Source organism: Eublepharis macularius, chromosome 1 (genome assembly GCF_028583425.1).
Source record: "Eublepharis macularius isolate TG4126 chromosome 1, MPM_Emac_v1.0, whole genome shotgun sequence".
NCBI classification, from domain to species: domain Eukaryota; kingdom Metazoa; phylum Chordata; class Lepidosauria; order Squamata; family Eublepharidae; genus Eublepharis; species Eublepharis macularius.
In genome coordinates, this window is record NC_072790.1 from 46399586 (window position 1) to 46422840 (window position 23255).

Genomic DNA, 23255 nt, shown 5'->3' on the forward strand with positions numbered 1-23255 from the left:
GCTCTGAAAGGTAGTCCCTGAATATTGCCTCAGCTGAAGAGTGGCTAACATGCCTCACATTCTCAAGGGGCTGAACACATCCCCAATGGCCTCCGTCTCCATGAACTTCTGGACTCCATGGACTCCCCCTCTGCTGACCGGGTGCTCCTCTTGGCCTGCATCACTGTACCAGCTGAGAGAGCTTGTTTCTCAAGCCAGTAAGTTTCCCAACCTGCTCAGCAATGCTGCCCTGGATGTGCGGGTTGCACTTGGTCGCCAACATGTACAACTTGTTCTTAGCGAGAGGTCGCTTGCTGGATTTCCTCTTGCAGCACTTCATGGGCAAATGCACTACTGAAACAAAGTCTGCATGCTGGGGTCAGGAAAGGAAGCCATCTTCCTCTGAATCAAAGAATGTCCGGACCCAGGGTTGCCATGTTAGATAAGATCGTGAAGTCCTTAAAGGGTTTAAGGAACTCCACTGTCTGGGACCTGGTCAGCCAGTCCTCTTGGCTGAACTGACTCTCCCTCATCTCAGTGTTGCTCTCTGAGAGCTACTTTTGGAGGGCAGCCTGCTTCTCCATCAAATACTTAAGCAAGGCATGGGTCGAGTTCCAGCGAGTGGTAATGTTCCAGCATGCCTGCCAGGACTTGCTTCCGGTGCACCTAATGGGTACCCTTGAGCACGTGTTTACCCAGTCAGTGTGAGTGTAGTTGAAGTCGCCCATTGTCACTACATTACCTGCTTTAGTCACTGCCGTTATTTCATTCTCCATCTCAGTATCAGCCTCAAGAATTTGATCCGGTGGGTGATGGTATACCCCCACTTTTCAGTAACACTTAAGATTCAATATTCCCACCCATATCGCTTCTGTTGGGGAGTTTGTTGCCCAGATGTTTTCTTACTTGATTCTATGCCCTTTTTGATAAACAAGGCAACCCCTACCCCAACATGCCCCTCACTGTCCTGCCTGTAGAGCTTATGCCCAGGGATGACCATATCCCATTAATTTCCCCCATTCCACCATGTTTCTGAGACACCCACTGTATCTAAATTGCCACTTAGCACCAAGCACTCAAGCTCCCCCATTTTAGCTTGGAGGCTTCTGGCATTGGTATAAAGACACATGTCAGATGTTTCCTTTTTCACCGATCATTGGCTCCCTCAACCCCATTGTCTCCACACAAGGCCCTCCCTTGCTATACTACTCTCTCCTACCAATATTACCCTGAGTGCTTATACTATTGTCTCTTGGGTTTGGGTTGTCCTACACTGGTGACATCTCGGCCTATGTCCGCTTTCCCCCTGGAATTATTTTAAAACTGTTCTGCCACCTTTTTGGTATTAAGTACCAGTACTGTGGTTCCCCTTCTGGTTCATTTATTTATTTATTTATTTGGAATTATATTCTGCTCACCCTGCAGGCGGGCTCAGTGTGACCCATCTTTTTTATACCGGTTCAATTTGTCCAAGAAATTTGTCCACAATGCCTAACAGATTTAAGCCTTTTCTCCGGGCAACAGTTTGCCATCTCTGCATTGTAATCTATTCCTTTTAAAAAATGGCAGAAATAGTTGGTTGCACAGGATGGAGAGGCATATTTCCCCCCCTATTTTTCAGTTCCACTGAGAAAATTAGAATCCTTGCTTTATTGTGAAAATTACTGTTTTGAATTAATAGGTGATATCTTTGGGAAAATAATGCCCTTTGTAGTCATTAGAAATATATACAGTCGAAGCCTCTTAATTTCCTGTTTTTTTCTTTCTTATGCTTTAAACGACAATATTGCTTTGTTATAGCCAATGTATTAGTCTCACAGAAGTCAGGAAATTCAAACAAATGGTTCCCTTAACAGCTGTAACTTTGCTGGAAAGCACATTTATGGCTGCAGCTTTTTTTAAAAAATCTACATTTAAGACACCGATTCTTGTGTATGTTGCCTTGTCTTCAGTGAAACTTTCTCAGACTCCTGTCTGAAGCTCAGTCTTGTCACGCTTGGTCTCCTCCTGATAGCATTCTTTTTTATTGTGAAATCTGAATTAAATCTACTGCAGAACAAAGAGGCAATGGCAGTATAGTACAGCCCATTAAAATAGGTGTATATTGGTCCCATGGGTGTTTCTGAAGCTTGGTCTAGGGAACCATGCGCTCCTGAGACAATGCTCGCTGCAGCCCGTCTGTTTCAGGATTCTTTACTAGGGAGCGATCTCTGAAATAGAGGAGTTATCCAGATGGTGGTGTAGCATGTCTTCTCAAACACAATGAGGAAAGTACCTGATGGAGTACAATCCATTTCAGGCACATGCACCAGTCCTATAAAGCTGAAACTTTGTTTCCGGAAATGATGCTCTGATCTTCCAATCAGTAGCACCTTTTTCCCCCTCCTTTTAAAAAAAATTGCACTTTTATTTTTTACTTTTTCTTTTGAAAAGTTATAAACTCTTCTTCCCAATCCCATGTTCCAGCAGTATGCATCAGACCTGGGATCTTTTCTCCCAGTCCGGTACTTCAGCAATCGACACAATGGCTACCAATCTTGATTCAAGCATAGGTTGCAGTGTCCTGGATCTATTTGCCATTGTATTCATGCAGTCCTAGTTCGCTAGTTGAGTGGCAGCTTGGGGAGCCAAATGGGTGGAGGGCAGCTTATGGAAGGAGATAAAGGCTTATGCCTGTCATTACCTAATACTCGTGCCAATGATGCAAGGGTCCAAGGTGGGCTGCAAAGCACCTCTCCAGCCACTGGCAGGGGGATCGTGACAAGGTGTGTTTCCTACTGCCCAAGTACAACCTGCAGATCACCTGTGCAACTTGTCTTGAATCTGGTGAGGCGGCACAGGAAAAAGACGCTTGAGGCCACATGACCCTGCTCTTGTTGTTGTACTTCTTTCTGTATGAAACGTTAAAGTTCTGAAGGGTTCAGTGCCTCCACCCTATAATTAAAGATGCCTTTCATCTAAAATACCATATTTAATACTATTTTTCCCCAATTGTATAAATCACTTCTTGAGCAGAGTTGCTTTCAAAGAGCCTGGCGAAGTTTGCATATCTGTGTGTGTGTGTGTGTGTGTGTGTGTGTGTGTGTGTGTGTGTGTTAGAAGCTGCAGCCATCATTGACAACTACCAAGACAAGGCATTTTTTAAAAAAAGCAGGTAACTTCATTAAAAACATATGATAACTCCATGTCTTAAAAACCATTAAAACCAAACAGAAATAATTAAAGCAAAGCTAAACTATACATACAAAAACATAACAACAACAATGTCTTTACTAAGACAGACAGATGCAATAGGGTATGGACTGCAAAAATTTGAAAACAAGCAGAAATCCAAATATGGGTATGAATCATTGCTGAAACCAAACATGACATGAACATATTAAATGATGTGGAAACTCCCAGCAAGAGCATATCTACACCAACAGATAGTACCCAGTAGTATAGTCTACAGAATCTTTCCCCCTCCCTTTCTCATTCAGCAACATAAACAGGTACTTCAAAACAAAACAAAACGTTCTGATCTCCCCCTCCCTCTGTTCTTTCTATTTTCCCCTACTTCCCCAATTTAAATTGTTTCAAGACCTCACCATAGCTGATCCTAGAATTCTTTATTCAAAAACCGGTTGAGAATTGGCTTTGAGCATGTTCAGACAATGCCTTTCCCCATTTGATTCATTCAGCTTCACAATCCAAGGCTGATTCCACACACGTTGGATAATGTACTTTCAACGCACTTTATCAATCGTTTGAGATGGATTTTTTGTTCCGCACACGAAAAAATCCGTTCCAAATGATCTATAAAGAGGATTGGAAGTGCATTATCCAACATGTGCGGAATCACTACAAGTTTGATTATGAAGTTCATGCATGTATATTAAGTTAACAATTCTTTCTTTCGGGAGCAGAATACCAGTCTTGGTGTTTTCTCTCTCTCTCTCTCTCTCTCTCATTCTGGCCTCAGCACATCATAAAACAAAAAAAGTATTTTTAAAACCGTTTGTCCACATAGTGGAAGAAAATAGGTTTTGTCTTTTTAATGTTCATTTTTTATTTCTGTTCAGTAAATCAAGGTTGAAGAAACTCAGTTCCTTACTAAGCTCTTACCGTGTTCTGTGACTCTCCCCAGAAGCTGCCTATCTGGTTCCTTAAATCGAGTGGATTGAAGAAGGAAGTAGCTAATACTAAATACATATAACTTTCAGTTAACATAGAACATTTTTGAAAGAGACCCCAAAGGGAAAAACTTGGTAAATTAATTTAGAAGACTCTATTAGATGCCGGTTGCTGTTCATGACTTTCAGTGCCATCCTAATTTTTTATTTGCTTCATTTATACTCTGCCTTTTGTTGCCAAGTAGGCCCCCTCTCCTGTTTCAGGGCCTGCCATGAACTGTGCTGGAGTTTCCTGTGTTGCTGATTTACTGCTACACCAAAAACAGCCCTGCACGTGTGCGCTTTGATACACGTGTCAGTTTCCTGCCTGCTTGCTAGTTATCCTGCTGGTACAATAGACTGTGTCAGTTTCCTGAATCCATGTCTGAACAACTACACTAAGGACCCTCTTTCTGGGCAGCCTTGCCCAAGCCTATATCTGGACCTCCCTGTGTGTGTTTGGACTTTATTACACGCGTGCTCCATGCCTGCCTTGCCATCCACCACAGACTGTGCCTGTTCCCTGCTATGGACGGTGTTTCACGTGCTGTTTCCCTGCCTCCATGGAAACCTGCCTCACCTGGGCCCCAGCCGCGCTGTTAGCAGCCAGGTGGTAGCCGGGGAAAACCTCCAGCGAGCCTGACCAGGCACCCCCTGGCCAGTTCCCGCCTGGAGATTCCCGCGGGCCGGTCACCCAGCTTGCCCTCACTACCGGGCGGCCTGCTAGCCAGCCCCAGCCATGCCCAGCCAGCAGCCATGTTCTTAGGCAGCCAGAAGACCTAGAGAAGAAGCCTGCTTTGGGAAGCCATTTTGGAGAAGTGGGCACACCACGTCCGCAGCGAGAGTACCTCGCCCCGCTCTGCATATCTTAGGAGCTGCCCAGGAGAAGGAACTAAGTGCTGACCATCCCAAGCACTTAGAGAATGCATGTCAAAGAAGCCTCCGCATTCCAGAGCTGATGACATCAGGACAAGCCCCGTCTGCTGGAACATCCATTCAGCACGCCCGGATCTCCCCCTCCCTCCTTTGTCCCCTCTTCCTAAGGTGTCACTATAACACAATCAGATTACTAAAGTGGCCCATATAAGACATTCAGAAAACCATTAAGACCTTTGTTTCGACCCGTGAGAACCACAAGGTACAGCACCAGCCCCAGGGTATGTTTTGGGGTATTTAAGCTGGCCGCTTCGGCCACATGGTGCGTACGCCTTCCCTGTCCAGACCCCTTACTGTCTCTCTGTGGATCCAGTGCTGGCATTGGACCACCTCACTGCTGTGTCTCTACTCCGCTTCAGGATCGTAAGTATATCCCTTATCATCATGGGTACCTGCTCATGCGACCATCTCTGTATTTCCTACTCTGTTTCCTAGTCCTTGTATGCTATCTTGTGTGTATGTGCAAGTTCAGGCTTACGCCACACTATTAGTAAATACACGTTATTGATTGCATATTTGTAGTCTGCCTCTTTATTACGTGAGCGTCTGGAGAAGGGACCTTGGTATAGATGGTTAGATCCGCGCTAAATTTAGTTCTGGACTGCTAAGCTAATTCCCCATTCAAAAGAGCAGTTCCGGTAACACTTTCTCCCTAGCAGGCACCCAAATCAGTTTACATCATGCTCCTCTCCTACATTTTATCCTCGCAACAACTGTGTGAGATACACAAGGTCAAGTGTGTGTGACTGGCCCAAGGACACCCAGTAGGCTTACACTGCAGAGCAGGTTTTCAAATCTGGGCTTCCCGGTTCCTAGTCCGATTCTCTAACCACTGTACCACACGAGCTATTGAGCTTCACTCTTAGAGTTAGTGTTACACCCTTCTGTCCATTGAATTCATTGGGCTTAGAAGGTACAGCTCTGCTTAGGATGCCACTGTTCATAATTTATATAATTATATGATTGATTGTAAGGTTTTTCCTGTGTCACCTGAAGCATGCATCAAATGTTAAGAGCATACATACCATGAAGGGTTGAACTTTATTGAAACACTGCATTTACTGATGATGTGACTTATAGGATTTGTGAGCAATCTAATTGTTTATCTAAACAATCATCAGCTGAGCAGAGCAGCTCTGTATCAAGGATGAGAGGGGTAGTAGAACTGTGTGAGGATGCATTATGCATGAAAAGCCAATGGTATTATACTGCATGGTTAGTAAGGGATACAGTCAGACAACCTGCTGAACACTGGGAAAAAAATGGGAGACATATCAAACGGAAAGTCAAAAACTCAGAGCTTTTGTTGACCAGATTGGCCAGGGGTGTGAGCCAAACTGGTGGGTGTTTGCACATTCAGAAGAGGGTTGGGTTGTAATTTCTGTTTCCGTAGATTTCTTCCTTGAGTAGCAGCTTGCTGTGCTGCATCATAATTTCCTTCAGGAGCAGCTTTTTGAATGGTGCAGTGAACTGTGGAGCTGGAGAAGTTCCATTCCATGAGTGAAGGTCATGGAATCCAGCTGTTGTTGGTGGTGTGTATTTCGCTTGCCACCAAAGAATCCTGGGAACTGAAGTTTAATAGAAAGGCTGATAGTTTCCTTACCGCTGGTTTCTCCCTGTTACTCTAGGGTTTCTAGGGGGAGTAATTAGTCTTAAACTACTTTGGTATAGATGTGAAAGAATTCATTATTCTTACGTACCACAAAAATGATAGAACAATTCTCAAATGGTCCTCTTCTAATGTGACTCCAGCATTGAATTCTGTATTCTTTTGCGTTGGTGCTATGATGGTTTTGAATAAAAGGAGAAATTTTTCTAACCATCCCTATAGGTTTCATTCAGCTTGATGTCTCGATTTTTATATTCTGTAGTGAGGAACAATGAGTTAATGTAAGGAACACAACAACCTTATTGTAAACACTTCAGCGCTACTAGGTCTATTCTTTCTTTTTTTTTGTAGGCAGATTCTCATTCTATTACTTAAATGTTGGTTTTATCTTTCTGCTCAATAATAGCTGTCATCTTCGTATCACATGCTGAAATTCTCTATGGAGGCAGAACAGTTTTACTTTTTGACATAATTGAAAGTAAATCAGCATGACAGACTACAGGGAAAAATAGGGCTGGCAAAATCTGAGCAGATAGAGCAGTGATTTCTTTACACAGTTCTCCCAAGGTATTCTTACTAAGAATTAAAATTATAGGCCATAAGATGCAATTGTAATGCTGTTTGTATGTTTTGTGCATAATATACTTAGACAGCAGGTAAGTTAAAATATACAACTGAATTAATCCTTATTTTTCACTAGAAATAGCCCCTTCCTTTGGAAGAAAGACTGACAGTGCCTCTTGCATATTCTGGGCAGATCCAAATATATATAAAACATCTGGATTACAGTTCTCCCTGTAATGTTCTTCATAATGCAGATAGGAGTTTGCCTTTTTGAATACTGTATTAAAATTCTTCACTTTAGATAGAAACTTAGTATATTTGGGAGTAGCCGTTCTAGTCTACCTGTGTTACATACGAGATCTTTTGACAGAAATGTGAATATGCACTTACTTAGATTCTAAAGTGGTCTTTTCCCAGAAGGATTCTGACTAGGGCTGTGCGCTTCGAGTTTCCGATTCGGATAAAATACCCGAATCGGAACCTATTTGTAAAAATTCAAGATTTCCAACTTGGGGCCAGCATGGTGGCTCCGATTCAGAAATTCTGAATCAAAGGTTCCCTAAAGCATTCGGGTTGCTTTGAGAAGCTTTGGGGCAACTTTAAAGGGCACCTTTCCTGCTGCTTGCAAGCGGCAGGTCCCTTTAAAGTATCGGCTGGCAGGCAGCGGGGAGATTCCCCCCTGACTGCTGATCCCCTCCGACTGCTGATAGTTTAAAGGTCCCCCTTCCTGCCACTTACAGGAAGAAAACCCAGCCCCCTGAATCACTTTGGAATGCTCCAAATCTTTACGGAGCATTCCAAAGCGAATAAAATACCCGAATCTGAAGTGGCTTGCCGCTTTGGGTTTTGGGTATTTCCAAATGTTTTTCCTGCTTCAAGTAAACTCGAAGCAGGAAATCTGAATATTTTCAGGGTGCACACCCCTAATTCTGAAACCTTCTTTCTGAAATTTTAGTCTGGTCCAGGTTAGACAAATGGCTCATTATATGATAAAACTACTCCTGGACTGTATGCCTCAGACTGCAGAAGGATGTACTATGAATGAACATTTCCCCCATGCTGAGAGATAATGGAATTTTTTGAAATTAAGTTACTAATACGTTCTTTCCAGCTGCTGGATTTGTCTTTTCTGTGTTCTTCAGTGGTTTGCAGCATTCTTTAATATGGGTTTGTTGAAGTAATACATGACTGAACGTTCTCCATGGAAAATAACTCTCTGTCAGGGAGGTTAGAATAATTATTCATGTTGTTTGCTTTATATGCATGTGTTGGTTTTTTTCATACAGTAACAGTAAGTCACATAGTCCTCCATAGTCAGTACTAGTACACTCAAGGAAGAGTTCTGAATTGCTGTGTTGAGTAGACCAGCCTTTGGAGTTGAGCTTGCTGAAAATCAAGACATCCTGCATATGTTTAGTATAGCAGTTCCTAGGTGCAGTGTTCCAAGTCTTGAAATTGCTATAATGTTAGTTTCCGTTTGTCCGGGGTCCACAGCCCAGACCCCGGACTTACCTGGAGAAAAGGAAGCCCTGACACCGTTAATATCTTAGGGCTACTTCATATGTTTGGACAATGAGAAAGGAGAGAACAAACAACCCTGCAGAAGAAGAGTAACCAACTCAAATCAATATCATTAATAAATCATGTATTTTTGATTTATTAACTATATTGATGCTGTGTAGGATACACACGCACACCCCATTAAAGAATGTCCTTGGGCTGAAACGCATCTGTTTCTGGTTCTGTATATATCGAGATAAAAATAAAATATACTGATGTACCTGTATATGTGCAAGTTTACAAGAGAGAGGAAATTCTGACGAGAGGAAATTCTGTTCAACTAAAACTAAGAAGAAACTTGATTCTTGTCTAGCAGGTTATTTTTCAGTAAAAGAAATACGCTTTACACCAAGAATTTATTTGTGGCTTTTGATGAAGCTGTGAGCCTTGCGAAACGGGACAATTTAGCCAGACAAACCCGTTGCCAATCTCCCGCCGGGAGCAGCCGGAGAGTGTGGGCGCTCCCCTGTCTTCTTGATTTGACCCTCGGCACTTGTGAATAAAGCTTTGGATTGCAGCAGCGGTCTTTTGGCGTGTCCTTAGTGTGCCTTTTGCCTTGGAGTTTGGGACCGTTCCCCCTGTCCTTTTTCCTTGAATTAAATTATAGGCCAGTGTTTAAATTATTTGTATCACATTATTAGTTATACTTAATTCTTTCTTGTTGTTTTAACCGCTTAAGTTAACCCCGCCTTTGGGGTGGGGGGGGGTTCTCCCCACCATTGCACTTGGTTAATTTATTTCATTATTGTTTTGTATATTGATTTTAGTATTGTTGTTTTTTGTTTTTATTGATTTTAAACTGTTCACCGCCCAGAGCCCCTGAGGATGGGCGGTATATAAATTGAAATATAAATAAATAAAACAAATACATAAATAAGTTACCCTACTTTGTAGGTTCAATAAAAACAAATGTACATTCAGTGGGAAATTGTCTATTTTGGCATCATTTCTATGATGCACGCAGCAATGTGTTTGCATGTGTTGACATGTGCATATGTTGACGACATTTCAGATGTAAAAGCAGTGTGCATTTGAAGTTAAAACAGTGTGTGAAGAAGTCCGTTACCGTAAAGGACTGCTTTATGTGGTGTGTTCAGAGGGTTGCAACTGTCCATTGCATTTTTATGTCTGTGCAGAGACAAGAAACATCTTCTAGGAACAAGCATTAAATGTTATAGCACTTGGGCTGCACAGCTCCCAGGCACCCAAGTATGTTAATTTTTAAACTTGCGGGGGAAAGAAACTAATGGAAACAATAAATAAATGTTCATGACAAAGTCTGTTGTGTTCTTTGAGGTGGACTTTTTCTTGCTTTCTGGTGCCTGAGGTGCTTTTAATCGACTATTTGATACGCTCCCTAACTGGCATTTTAGAACTTTGTGCTTGATTTAGGCAGCATAATTTTCTTTTTCTTGCAAAGTACTGCCATGGATTCCTTGGCTATTTGAAGCTGCAAACAGTGAAAGACAACCTATAAAATAATATCTTTTCAGGGAGGAGGAGGAGTATTAGAAATGGTTCACTTTAAAGAATGTGGGTTTCTTATGGGGGAAGCAAGAGTGTGTTGGCCTATAAATGTGACATGTGGTACTGTGAGGGCTTAGGTTGGCTGAGTGGCACCTTGCAATCATTAAAAAGACAAGAGCCTTATTCTGCAGATTATTGGAAGGGCAACCAACACTATTAGAAGTACTTAGAAAGTATTCTGTTGATATAAATTCAAAAATAGATCTAGCTTTCTGTTTCCTGTAGACAAAATGTTCAGGTTTTTGAAATAACTGTTCAAACTCATGACTCAAGTTCCATTAGCAGGCCATCCCATTAAAGTCGTGTGGAACCGACCATATATATTTATTTAAGTGTGAGACTTGTTTCCTTATATAACCTTTTGAACATGAGGGGGAACCCATGGTTGAGAGGATCATGTTTAAACGCGTGTATGGTTGCGGCAGTGATGCAAGCTGTGCCTCAAGTGTCAAAATAAATTTCATATGTATGTTTTCAGCTAGTTCACAGTGCAATGGACTGTCATATTCCTGGCAAATGTGGAATGACATGCAACCGTTGTCTGCTTGCATCCCGCTCTTTTTTCTTTGTCTTATCAGTCAAGACTCCAGAATGGGACCGTGTTTTGAGGTCGATAGCTGGGTTTTGGGACTATCTTCCTCAGCTACACTGGTGAATTCCAATGCATCCTTACTCCCTCCTTTTGAAATTATGTCCTTCTCCATAAATTAGCATAGAAGATTGGATTTCAGGGGTGTCCACACATAACCCTGGGATCATTGAGTCTGTAGCTAAATTTCTTTGTTGTTCATTGAAGAGAAGAATGGTTTAAGTGATGGGGCAAGAGATTTTTTTTTTGTCTCCTTGCTGATTGTATATGTATGTCCTGTTATGCCAATAAAGGTATTCGATTCGGTTCGATTTCAGGGGTGCAGAGCAATGAATACATCCACCATAGTGACATAGGTTTCAAAGGAACACTAACCCCTTTGGTGTAGTGGTTAAGAGCACGGGACTCTAATCTGGAGAGCCGTGTTTAATTCCCCACTCCACTTGAAGCCAGCTGGGTGACCTTGGGTCAGTCAGTTTCTAGGAGCTCTCTCAGCCCCACCCACCTCACAGGGTGTTATGTCAGAGAAGGGGCAGAAAGGTTTCCGGTGTGGCCCGGAACCCCAAAATAATGATTTTTGCAAATGATTTTCCCAGTTGAAATATTGGAACATGGTTGGGTATGGGCCTACACATGCCTTGCCAGTTTAAAAAGAAACCAAGTTTGCTGACATTACACCACCATTTAAATTTGTGACAAGAGTTACTTGCACTAGATTAATTTTATTTGTTGGCTACTGCAAAGGTTTGAGTTATTGAGAAGTAGACTTGGATTTGTTTGTACATTAAGAGCAAAAATAATGTAACAACTTAAATTCCTGAAACCCAAACTGGATTTGTAATGCTTCAGCAATTCTTCCATAATTCTGTTATAATGTTTAACAAACCCTTGACCCTGTTTTGCAGCCGGTTCTTGTTAAAAGTACTGCTAGCTTCTATCTCCAGTACTCAGGCAGTACTGAGTAAAACATTGGTGGTCCAAAAATATATGTGTAACACCATGTTTACAGAAGGGATTTAAAACTGGGTGAACAATGTAGTGGGATTAATTCACCAGACATTATGTATTTGGAGTTTAGTTTACAGAAATTGTATATATGCCATACTAAAAATGCTGTGTTGGAGCCCATCTTTCAACGAATGAAGAAACGTCAGATTAATGGGCATGAAATCTGCATCGGCAGATCCTCCTGAAATATCATGTTACTCAGTGATTTTTCTAATTAGTCTCTTGGAAGAATCACTGTTATTATAGTGGAAATGCTTTGCCTGTTAAACATGCTATGTTTTTAGTATAGATATTTAGACTGCGTATTTAATTGGTAGATTTCTTTTTAAAAAATTCAGTGCGCTGTACTTATTTGCATATTTTGCAACAGCTACAGAGAAGGTGCCCTGAAAATTCTTCCTTGGAGTGAACGGAAGCACAGGGAAGAAGACTGGTGTGAAAGGCCTCCATGCAAGTATGTGTTCCTGATTTTACACATTCATCTTTACATAGTATGAATCCACTGTGATATTGCCAGTAAGTAGTTCTGTTTAAGCATATTGGTTCTCATCTGGAGGGCCCAACTATATGTGCCAGTTCCTGCTCATGGAAGAATTTTCCAATTCTCTAGTGAGAGGGGAAAGCACGGCACGTTCTTCTGCTTGTGGTATCCTTTCAATACTCCTCTCATAATGGGTGGAACAGGGTTTAGTATGAAGGTGCTATTGGTGGGGGGGGGGATCTGACCCAGGAATTGGGATGTTTCCTGTTCTGGATGGGGTTACACTCCCCCTAAAAGAGCAGGTTGTAGATGGGGGTGGGTGGGTGCTAGACCTGGGCTTCCCTTTGGATAAAGAGATGGCAGCAGTGGTTAGGGGTGCCTTTCACTAGCCTCAGCTGGGCAGAAAAGATCGTGTTGTAAACCGGGGGTGCATACCCTGTTTACAGCTAGATTAGATTATTGCGATCTATGTGGGGCTGCCCTTGAAGACTGTCCAGAAGCTTCAGTTGGTACAGAATGAAGCGTCCAGAATGCTGGTGGAGTGGATCATAGGGACCATACCACTCCAGTCTTGTTCCATCTGTGCTGGCTTCTCGTTTGCTTCTGGGTTCAATTCATGGTGTTCGTATTGACCATTAAAGCCCTTATACAGCCTGGGGCCAACATATGAACATACTCAACCACACTGGTCATCTTCTAAGGCCCTGCTTTAGGTGCCTTGGTCATCTGAGAATAGATGAGTGGCAGTCCGAGAAAGGTTCTTCTTGACAGCGGTGCTGTAACTTTGGAATTTCCTCCTTTAGTGGGATTTGTCTGTTTTCCTCTTTTGTTATCTTCCACCAGGAGGTGAAGATTTTGGATTTTTTTGGTTGTTTCGTAACTGACTCTTCTCCTCCATTGTTACGTGTTTTGTTTTATTGCGTTAAATTATTTTATATACTTTTATTTCTTAAATTCTGTTTTTAATATTTGAAATGTTCCTGCCTTGGTGACCCTGAGTTGGGTTGGAAGAGGACATGTAAATACTTTACTTAAAAGTTAGTAAGGAGCATACTAGCCCATGTTTTGACAGCTGTTCCTGGATATAGACTAAGGTGTGAATTCTGAACAAGGTTTTAAAGGAAAAACCCTTTAGGGGTTCTTGATTTTCTGCTTAAGTAGGTAGGTTTGTTTATTCAGTTTAAGTGCTGCAATAAAATATGTATATATGTAAACACTTATCAATGCAGCGTTGAGGTTAATTACACAGAAATAGATAGAATTTCGGTAGGGATAATTAACTTGTAAAAATCTATGTGCAGAGATTTAAATAGATTGTGCTAGAAATAACTATGGGTTGTGATCTTTATACAGATTTATTACGTTTCATCAGAGCACAGATCTACTCATCATTCTGTTTTAATTTGAAAGAAAGATTGAAAGAAGCTAAATACAATTATGTTACGGCCTTTAGTTTATATAACTTCTGATCAGAAAATTCCTTTTGAATGAACGTGATTGTTCATGTAAGATTTGGTTCTTTCAGTGATACGAAGGGCTTTGAGTTCATTCAATACCTTTTTGTTATAGATGTTTGACTTTGCTTGATGTCATTTTATAGTAACACCTTTGTCTACTGAGCAACTTCTTGTCTGCATCTCCCAGGCTAACCATTGAACCAGCTCTTCAAGATGAAAGTGAATTTTTATATGATTCGCAACATGAACTGATGAAATACAAGTCTGCTGAGCTTTCCATAAATCTGGTCACTGATTGGTATTGGAATAGAGCAGAGGAGATAGAGAACTATTCTATGCAGGTGAATATAAAATTCTAGAAAGACTCTTATTGCTTTAGGTTCAAATGTCTTTTTATCATTCATCTTGAAGGATTTCCGTTGATTTGTTTGTCAAACCCACTATCAATGTATGGATGCTCACTATTGCATTTGATATAACTTCCTTTTTTGTTATATACATGTAGAGTGTTGAGATAGATCAAAATGGGTAGCTGTGTTAGTCTGTCTGTAGCAATAGAAAAGAGCAAGAGTCCAGTAGCACTTATAAGACTAACAAAATTTGTGGTAGGGTATGAGCTTTCATGAGCTACAGCTCACTTCTTCAGATACAGCTAGAATGTGAGTCCATCTGTCCTTATATCTTGGACAGTAGAGTGATTGCAGAAGCTGAATGATAATAGTCAGTGAATAACAATGACGGACGTGATTGAATAGGGTGGGGTATGCAGGGGGGTAGTGGGTGTGGAGAAATTAGCATTGGTAATGAGACAGGAAGCCAATGTCTCAATTCAGTTCAGGTAGATACATTGTCTTGAACTTTGTTATCAGTTGCAAGTCAGCAGCTGCAATTCAGAGTGTTGTCATGGATATCGACAGAAATATTTCTGGATTTGTCGTGGATATAGACAGAACATTTGCTGGATTTGTTCAAGATCATAGAGGATGTCTCTGGATGCAGAAATAGATGTAACTTGCCCTTACAGCTAGACATGCCAGAAAGGAGGCCTAGATTAGTTCCCTTTTTAGAGGCCTAGAATAGAACAACCTTGGAGAGAGGCGAGAAACAAAGTAGTAACACAATTGTACGGCCTTGTGTAGATTAGAAAAGTCAATAGATACTATGTTGTTGAGGCCCAGGTACAGAAATGTCCCATCTTCACAGAAGTGAAGATATGATTGAAGGATGGACATTTCTGTCATCTTAGGTTTGTTGCAAGTTTGTAACTGCATTTGAAGAGAGGCAAGATCAGAACCTTGTATTATCATACAATAGCAATTTAAATATTTCTTGAAACTGACATTTTGGAATAGCATATTAGGCGTGCATGGGGACAAGTCATGGGGAAAAGTCAATTTTATTGCATATTTACACCAAAGAGAATGAACTAATAGTGCCATCCTAAGCAGAGTTATGCTTTTCTAAGTACATTGAAATCATTGGGCTTAGAAAGGCATATCTCTGCTTAAATTGCACTGTTGGTGTCTTGTTTCTGGACTCCATTTCAATGCAGCATTTGAGCCCAGCTTGATGTTATAAACTGCATAAGTTCCCAATAGCAACTTGTGATGAAACAAACAATAGGGCTCAATTTGGATCAGGACCACTGGGCAGGAGAAAGAGGAATTTCTGCCTTCTCCTCTGTACTGGTTTTGATGGCTGAAACTATCTGGGGGAATCATTGTTTATTGGGAGCCAGCACTTCTACTACATACTTTCGTGTTCTGGCGACCCACAGGCCCCACATCACCAAGTCTGCTTCAGCTACTGAAAACAGCACAGAGGAGAAGGCAGAAATTTTGCCTTCTCCCTCACAGCAGTTCTAAATAATCTGTCCTTGTGTGTGTACTCATGAGTAGGGCTGTGCTATTCGGGTTTCGCTTCGGGTAAAGTTACCCGAAGCGGATCTGATTTGGTAAGCCCCGCTTCGTGAATGCTGAAGCTAAGCTTACTGAAGTGATTTGGGTCGCTTCGGTAAGCTTCGGGACTTGTTTAAAGGCCCCCGCTGCTGCTTAAACATCAACCCCCCATCTCCCCCCCCTACCTTGCAGTGGCTCCAGGCTGGCTCCTCTGCCACCACCACCTGAGCCTGCGGGGTGGTGGGGAAGGCCGGAGCCGCCTCCTCTGGCCCTTCCTGCCCCTCAAATGGCCACGGCCTGCTGCCTTGTGCTGCTGCCGCCGCCATGACGGCGGCCTGCTGGCCAGCTGATAACCCTTCCACCACCAGGTAGGTGGTGGGGGTTGGAGGGGTCTCCCCAGGGTTGGGTGGGGCATGGAGGGGGAGGGTGGTGGGTGGTGTTGGGGAGTTCCCCCCCTCGCTTCAGTATGCTCCGAATCTTCATGGAGCATACCAAAGCAATTCCTGAAACCCGAATCCGAAGTGGCTTGCCGCTTCGGATTTGGGAGTATCCCGAATCGGTCTCCCGCTTCCGGAATATCAAATCTCCCCACCCATGCACAGCCCTACTCATAAGTTGCCACCAGGAATTAGAGCTACATTGTAGCTACAGGTGCTGTGGCCAACTCATGTAGTTTGTAATGCATAGTTGCACTCTTTGTGTATTTTGCTTTAGTAGCCATTAATTGAGAGAGGACCAGAACTTAACAGCTGCATACAGTGACCATCTCTGCTTCCTTTAATATGTTGATTACGAAATTTTTCAGATACATTTGGAATTGATCTTTTCAGGTTTCAGAATTCCTGAGAGACTTTATGAAGCATTTGTTGGTAGAACTTTATTTCTCTGTGTGAAACTGGCTCCCTCACTCTGCTATTAGCATTTTAAAGGAGAAAGGACATGTCCCTTAAAAATATAGTTTGCTTCCAGAATGCTCATACAAGAGCAGCCATCTTGTTTCTGAGCACAGGATGAAAGGTTAAACTGACTTTCCCTTCCTTGTATGACCCACAGGCAAATTACTGCTGCACGAGTCTGCAGTTTCAATATTATGGACAGAATATCTTCCTCTTGTCTGCAGAATGAGTTAAAAAGGATATATAAAATCTTAATGAGCAAGGATATATAAAATCTTCATGAGCAATTCGTTGCTCTTTATAAATATGTTCCTACTTACAGCAAAGAAGTGCAGAAGCTTAATTTATCACTGTGTTATGAAGTTGTAAACGCCTACCATGCTCCCTCCCCCCAAGTAATCCCATATATTTGATTTCATGAGTCACAAGAGAGAATTTTCTGTCCCTCCCCCCAAAAAAACAATAGGTTTGCAATCTAACCCGTGCCCAGTTGAACGAATTCCCCCACCCCATTGCCCCCTTTCTGGGCATACCTGGTCCTGGAGTCAATATTTGCCCCCCCCCCTAAATAGGGCTAAGTGTTTCTGCAAGGCAGGCAAGAGGCACCATCATTGTGAAATAGTTAAAATAAAATAACATTGGAAGTTGATAGTCCTTTTGATAAAGACAGCTATAAATTGCATTCCTTATGTAAATAAGGATTCATATACCGTGAGATACTGTTTTATTTACATGGTGATTTTTTGTGGAACAAGTTTGGCTTTTGTCTTTCCTGGCATGTTCCTTGGCCTTCTTTTAATAGTTTATCGCATCTGCAGCTGAAACTGTGGCTTGTGAACCTGGTAGAAAAATTCAAGGTACTTAATGTTTTTTCCCTGCCTTGGTTTTAAGGTTCCATCCCCTCCCCGCCTTTAAGTGAACATCTAGACCAAAATGCCTTCTTTCTCTCTTGTTCTTAACAGGTGGATTGTGCTCTGTCTCTGGTTCGCCTTGGGATGGAAAGAAATATTGCTGGCTTGCATTCTCTGTGTGACGACTTGGTCACACTGGAGACACTAGTTTATGAAACCGGATGTGACATAACTCTCAACCTGAAAGATCTGCATCAGATGAAAGACATTGAGAAGCTAAGACTGTTAATGATGAATGTATGTGTTGCCTAATGATGTCACGAGTTGTAAACATTGTGGGATGAAATCTTAACCAGAACAGACTAAAATCTGATCATCAGCTCAGTTTTGTCTGGATTTGGCTTAACAGCCTTCGTCCACTCCAAAATGCCCCCAGGTGGTCATTCTAGATGAATGTTAGATTTAATCATGCTTAACTCAGTATTGGATTGTGGCCAATGTGAAAGAGCTGAATGTCATCAGTATACATTCTGCAAGTTATCTTTCTCTGATCTGACGGGACACAGACTTAAGGACACCTGGAGGAAATTTCCCCTGCAGAAAATATTGCTTGATGTCCACTGCTTCCCCTGGTGCTCTAGTTGTCATACCCATGGTATCATTGCAAAACAGATGGTACAGCAACCTTACTGAAGCAAGGTAGCTGAGTCCAATCCATACACGAATAGGGGAACTTGGAATCCTGCATACGTGCCTTGAATTCTACAATAGTAGAAAGGAAATGTAATAAATGTCTGCCCGTGAGGATGTTGCTTTTACCATTGTGATTTTTTTTTTACTTTTATTAATAAAAGCCTACAAGTTTCTCCTGGTTTATAGAAATCTATGCTGTAGCAATGACTGGCTCCCTTTTGTGGATTTTTTGATCCACTCGGGGGCAGCCCTTGACTATTAAGTAACAAAATGTTTCATGTAGTCCATGATTTCATGACAATTTTTATATGTCGGGTATACTCTGTTAATCTTTGTTCACCTTTCTTTGATTTTAAAACTATCAAACTCTTTCTAGTCCTCAGAAGAAAGGTATGTGAAGAACACTTACCAGTGGATGGTTCCATTCCTACACCGCTGTGAAAATCAGTCTCCTGGGCTCGCTAACAAGCTTTTAAAAGAGTATTTAGTAACTCTGGCGAAGGAAGATCTAACATTTCCCCTGAAAATCTTTGAACATTCAAAGCCAGCTGTAAGTTCATCTTATTAGTTATGGAATGTTTGCTTTTAGTAGCTTGTTTTTCTTTTACAGAAGTACATGTGTGTGCCTTTTAAACTTGCTTGTGCTGATCAGTTCAGAAGATAGCCTGTGGTTGGGCAGCATTGCAGCACGAAACATTAATCTTGTTGATTACAAACATTTGTCCTCTGAACAAGGTGGAAGTGGAATTTTAATCCTGTGTCATCAGGATGCCAGAATATTTCTTTAATCATCAATCACTACTGAGCAGCTAGTTATTTACCATGCGGATGTCGGCATACCTTCTCTGGATGAAGTTTATTTTTTAAAAAAAACACTTCACTTATTGTAGGCGTTTTGTCTTCTAAAATATAGTCAAGTTTTATCTGGATCAGTGGAGGATTTTTTTTAATGTTACGATGTTGTTATTCATATAAGATGGCTATGACACATCCCTAAAATTTCACTGTTAGTCTCTGTGCAAACTTGTGTGAACATTTGGAGGGGCATGTATGAGTCTAGTTGTGCAACTGCACAGATTGTCCAACAATCCAAAACTATACTTCTGTAGCAGAAAGTGTGTTTGCATAGGAAATGGGTAAAACTTTGAGGGAGCCGAGGGGCAAATCTGACATGATATAGCAAGGGTGGGCAAAGTGGAAGAGTACAGCGGAGTGGGATAATACCCATTTTTTTCTTTTTCTTTAAAACTGAACAAAGTCTGCTAGCTTAGAGCAGCCTGAGACTTAGATGGGGCAGAATGTGGTACTCTCGAGTTCTTTTCCTTTCATATTTTTGTAAAATACATCAGGCTGAATTTAAACAGGTTAATATATGATGTGATAGGTTCAGTAGATAATACCACTTCAGACTGCAAGTGAAGTGCTTTTTTTAAAAAAATGTTCCCTTAATGTAAAAATTACTAGCAAACAAAAGTAGCCCATTGAAGATAGCTAGGTCTTAGTCTAAGCAGCTGTCTTTTGTGGCAGGTTTCTGCTTGAAACAATTTTTTTTCCTGTAGGGGAGCATTCAAAAATAGGATTTCATCTCTTCAGCCACTACCTCCTGTGGGCTGAAGTGACAGCTTATGGGCTGTAGTTTGAAGTGTAGAGTATAGGCTAAAGTAACACAGTCACAAATCACTTCAGAACTTTGCCACCTCATTACTTTGTCTGTAGATGAGGCCTTGGAAGGACTGAGAAAGGGTGATTTAGTGGCAGCCAGGAATGCCAGTCAGAAACTGGAACAAGCCTCACATAGGCAGGACTTCCTAGTTCAGCGGATCAGAATGTATATGAAAACAGGGAGGAAGGAATCAAATATTATACGAACCAATTTATTCTAAGCTGCAAAATGTCAGCCCCAATATTGTTTTAAAAAATATTCTCAGGCCTTGGACTTCAGTAAATCTCTAGGGAGCCAAGTTTCACAGGTGCATGTATCCCACTTTTACTCTTTGCCGATACAGTGTATTATAGTGATTAGTGTTGTATTAGGATCTGGGAGCCCCAGGTTTGAATCCCTCCTCTGCAGTGAAAGCTTGCTGGGTGGCCTTGGGCCAGCCACATATTGTCAGCCTAATACTACCTTACAGGCTTGTTGTAAGGATGAAAGAAAGAATATTGTAAACCACTTTGAGTCCCCATTGGGAAGAAAAGTGGGATATAAATTTAAGTAAGCAGGTAAATTTTATGTCAATGCTCTTCAAATTGAAGGTCTTTAAGACTAGCGCTCTTGGAAGATGGTTATTATACACGAATACGTTTCCCTTCTTCTTCTGAATGTAATTGCTGCATTGTGAAATTTAGTAGTGGGGGGGGGGAGTTTTTTTTTAAGATGAATGTGGTCTTTAGATAAATTTGTACGTACTTGCATCTTCTAGAGGAACTGAAGTTTCACTCTGGATCCAGGCTACTTTCAGAATTGCCATGGTGATTCAGTGCAGATTTGGTGTTCAGAGACTGGCTCGCTCTGACTGCTAATTCAGCAGGACGTAGCAGCAGGACACAGAAGCTTTGTGCTTTTTCTGTTGATTTTTTTTAGGGCCTCTGGGTAGCTTCTGTGGGAAACAGGATACTTGAACAGATAGATCATTTGTATGACTGAGGAGGACTGTCCATCTTCATAATATCCTTGCATTGTAACTAACATGTTCCTAGGATAATCTTTAATTTACTTTTTGGCTGTGCAAAAATGAGTCCGAGAAAACTAGTTTCTGCACATCAAAGCTGTTTATGTGCAAATGCAGTGAATAGCGTAAAGTTTACAATTAAAAGTATTTTATCGGATAAATACTTTAATAAATCATGTGTAGGTGTGATACCATGTGCAAGTATAATATAAAAACGTATTGGATGTTATGGGAAATGGGACATTCCTTGTTAAAAAAATAGCTATAATTGCAGATTACAAATTAGTTTCTGTGGCAGGTTCCCTAATTATAAAGGAGATACACCCAACTGAGAATTATTAAAGATCCAGAAATTAACTAAACGACTAAATTGATTTCACTGTAGTAATTGCCCTATTTAAGAGTTGCTTGACTGTTGCAGAGAGATCTGGAAGAAGCAAATTGCAAATTTGGTGTGTGTGTGGGGGGGGGGAAGCCTCCTGACTCATAGCTAAGGTTATGCTCTCTTTCTTCCATAGTGTCAGCAAAAAATCATTTCAGACCAAGACCTCTTGATGATTATTGCATTAGAATGTATCTACAGCTGCAGCCGTGATGACCAGCTGTCTCTCTGTTATGATATCTTAGAATGTCTTCCTCAGAGAGGTTATGGGTGAGTATTGCTTTGAACTTAGCTGTAGGCGAAGCAAAATCGGTTTGGCAGAGGGGGAATAAGCCAATGAAATCATTGTAAAATCCTGTATGAAATGATTAAGTTACAAATAATTTCTTCCACCAAAATATGAAGAACGACACAGGTGCTAGTTCATAGTACATTCAAGCTTTTCCTGAACAACTTTAAGCTGCTAGTAGAGTACATTTTTGAAATTGTTTCTGAAGCAACAAACTCCCTGCATATATGTATTTGTGTGTGTGTGTTTAACAAATCCTAGTATGTTGGGGTGAAAGACCTCTGACTAGCCATTTTGTGACCTTGTTTTTCTATATGCAGGGAGATTTTGTTTTGTTTTAAGAGCACTCAAAAGGGCAATCCCATGCCTGCAGTCCAAAGCGGTACAGTCCAGAATGTATGGCACTCAACAGGACTTTGGCTTTGGTTTTAAAAGAGTGGCAGAGAAAGCAGCCCCTTAAATTTGACATTTTGTAAACTCCCCTTAAGTTTCAAAAGGGGAAGCACAACTGTAGTGTGGTGTTAGGAGGACCAGGGTTTGAGCGTGCCTTGGGCAAGTCACTCTCTGTCCTTGTAAGCTACTTTGTAGCGGCAGTTATGAAGCTAAGATACTGCTCTGAATCCCTCGGGAGGAATGGGGCATCAGAAAAGTCGCCAAATAGATAAAAGCACTGTAGAAGATTAATTGAGGAACTTTGAAATTTAGTTTCTCAAAAGATGTGGCTACAGGTTGGATCCACTGGAAAAAAATTCCTCTTGTGCTAAAGCTGTTGCAGAAGCAGAAATGTAAGAAAGAGACAACAGTTACTGCTTGCATTAAGTGATACTTAACTGTAGATCTATTTGTGTGTCTCCTGATGCCTAATCCTTTGCAGCCAATTTGTGGGCACTATAATATTATAGGGAGGGTAGTGTTAGGTTTCTGAAAGATGTTGCACGAAGCAGAACTGCTTTAATTCTGTTTCCACTTGTGCATCACTGGATCCATGCCATTATGTCTTTCCGGTAATGGAAAGAGTGCTCTATAATCTCAACAGTTAGAAAAGCATAAATCTATTAATCAGGCTTGTGTGCGTTCGATTTCCAACCCATCCTGTGTTCTGCCCTCCAGTCTTCTTGTGAAATTGTTTTTAAAGCATAACACTTGAGTGGATTGGGGATACCCATATATCTAAAAGCTGTTTGGCACATGGGCCATGCTAAACCTCTCCTGTGAACTTGTCATGGTGGGGGGGGGGGATACATTGCACTGGATGTTTCAATTTAAATCAGAAGGTGAAGAGGCTGTGTTGTTGTCCCTTTTAATCACTCTCTGGGTTCTTCATTTTGTGGGGAGTGACCTCGGGGGTTGGATTAAGACATGCTGAGGCTCTAAGCTATATTAATTTTAAGAGGCCCCATAGTATTTACAGAAAAATGGTAATGTGGTAATGTTTAGTTTTTTGTTTTAGGTTTGGGGGAGAGGTGTAATGTAAGCTTGCTTAGTTTGTGCCTAAATACAGCTCTGGTGGCTGTCTCAGCAAGCTGATCACTACAGTCACAAATGGTACATTTTTTTCTCTGGGAAAGGGGCAGTTGCAGTGCCATCTTTAATGGTGTTTAGTTGATTAGGAAGGAAACTCATTAAGCAAAGGGGTAAGCTTTAATTTCCAAACAGGTCTTTCATCACACTTTTATCATTTTATTTGTCAGATTTCTACTTTTCCGCTCTTTTCTA

General features: G+C 41.4%; 1 protein-coding gene across 1 annotated transcript in view; it reads left to right on the plus strand.

The window, feature by feature from the left end:
- NBAS (NBAS subunit of NRZ tethering complex) overlaps nt 1-23255 on the plus strand; it is a 235639-nt gene that overhangs the window by 67511 nt on the left and 144873 nt on the right. The window contains exons 22-26 of the mRNA XM_054979414.1: nt 12294-12377; nt 14049-14202; nt 17618-17803; nt 18576-18749; nt 21387-21520. Coding sequence (XP_054835389.1) covers nt 12294-12377; nt 14049-14202; nt 17618-17803; nt 18576-18749; nt 21387-21520 — 732 coding nt within the window. The remainder of the gene's footprint in view (nt 1-12293; nt 12378-14048; nt 14203-17617; nt 17804-18575; nt 18750-21386; nt 21521-23255) is intronic.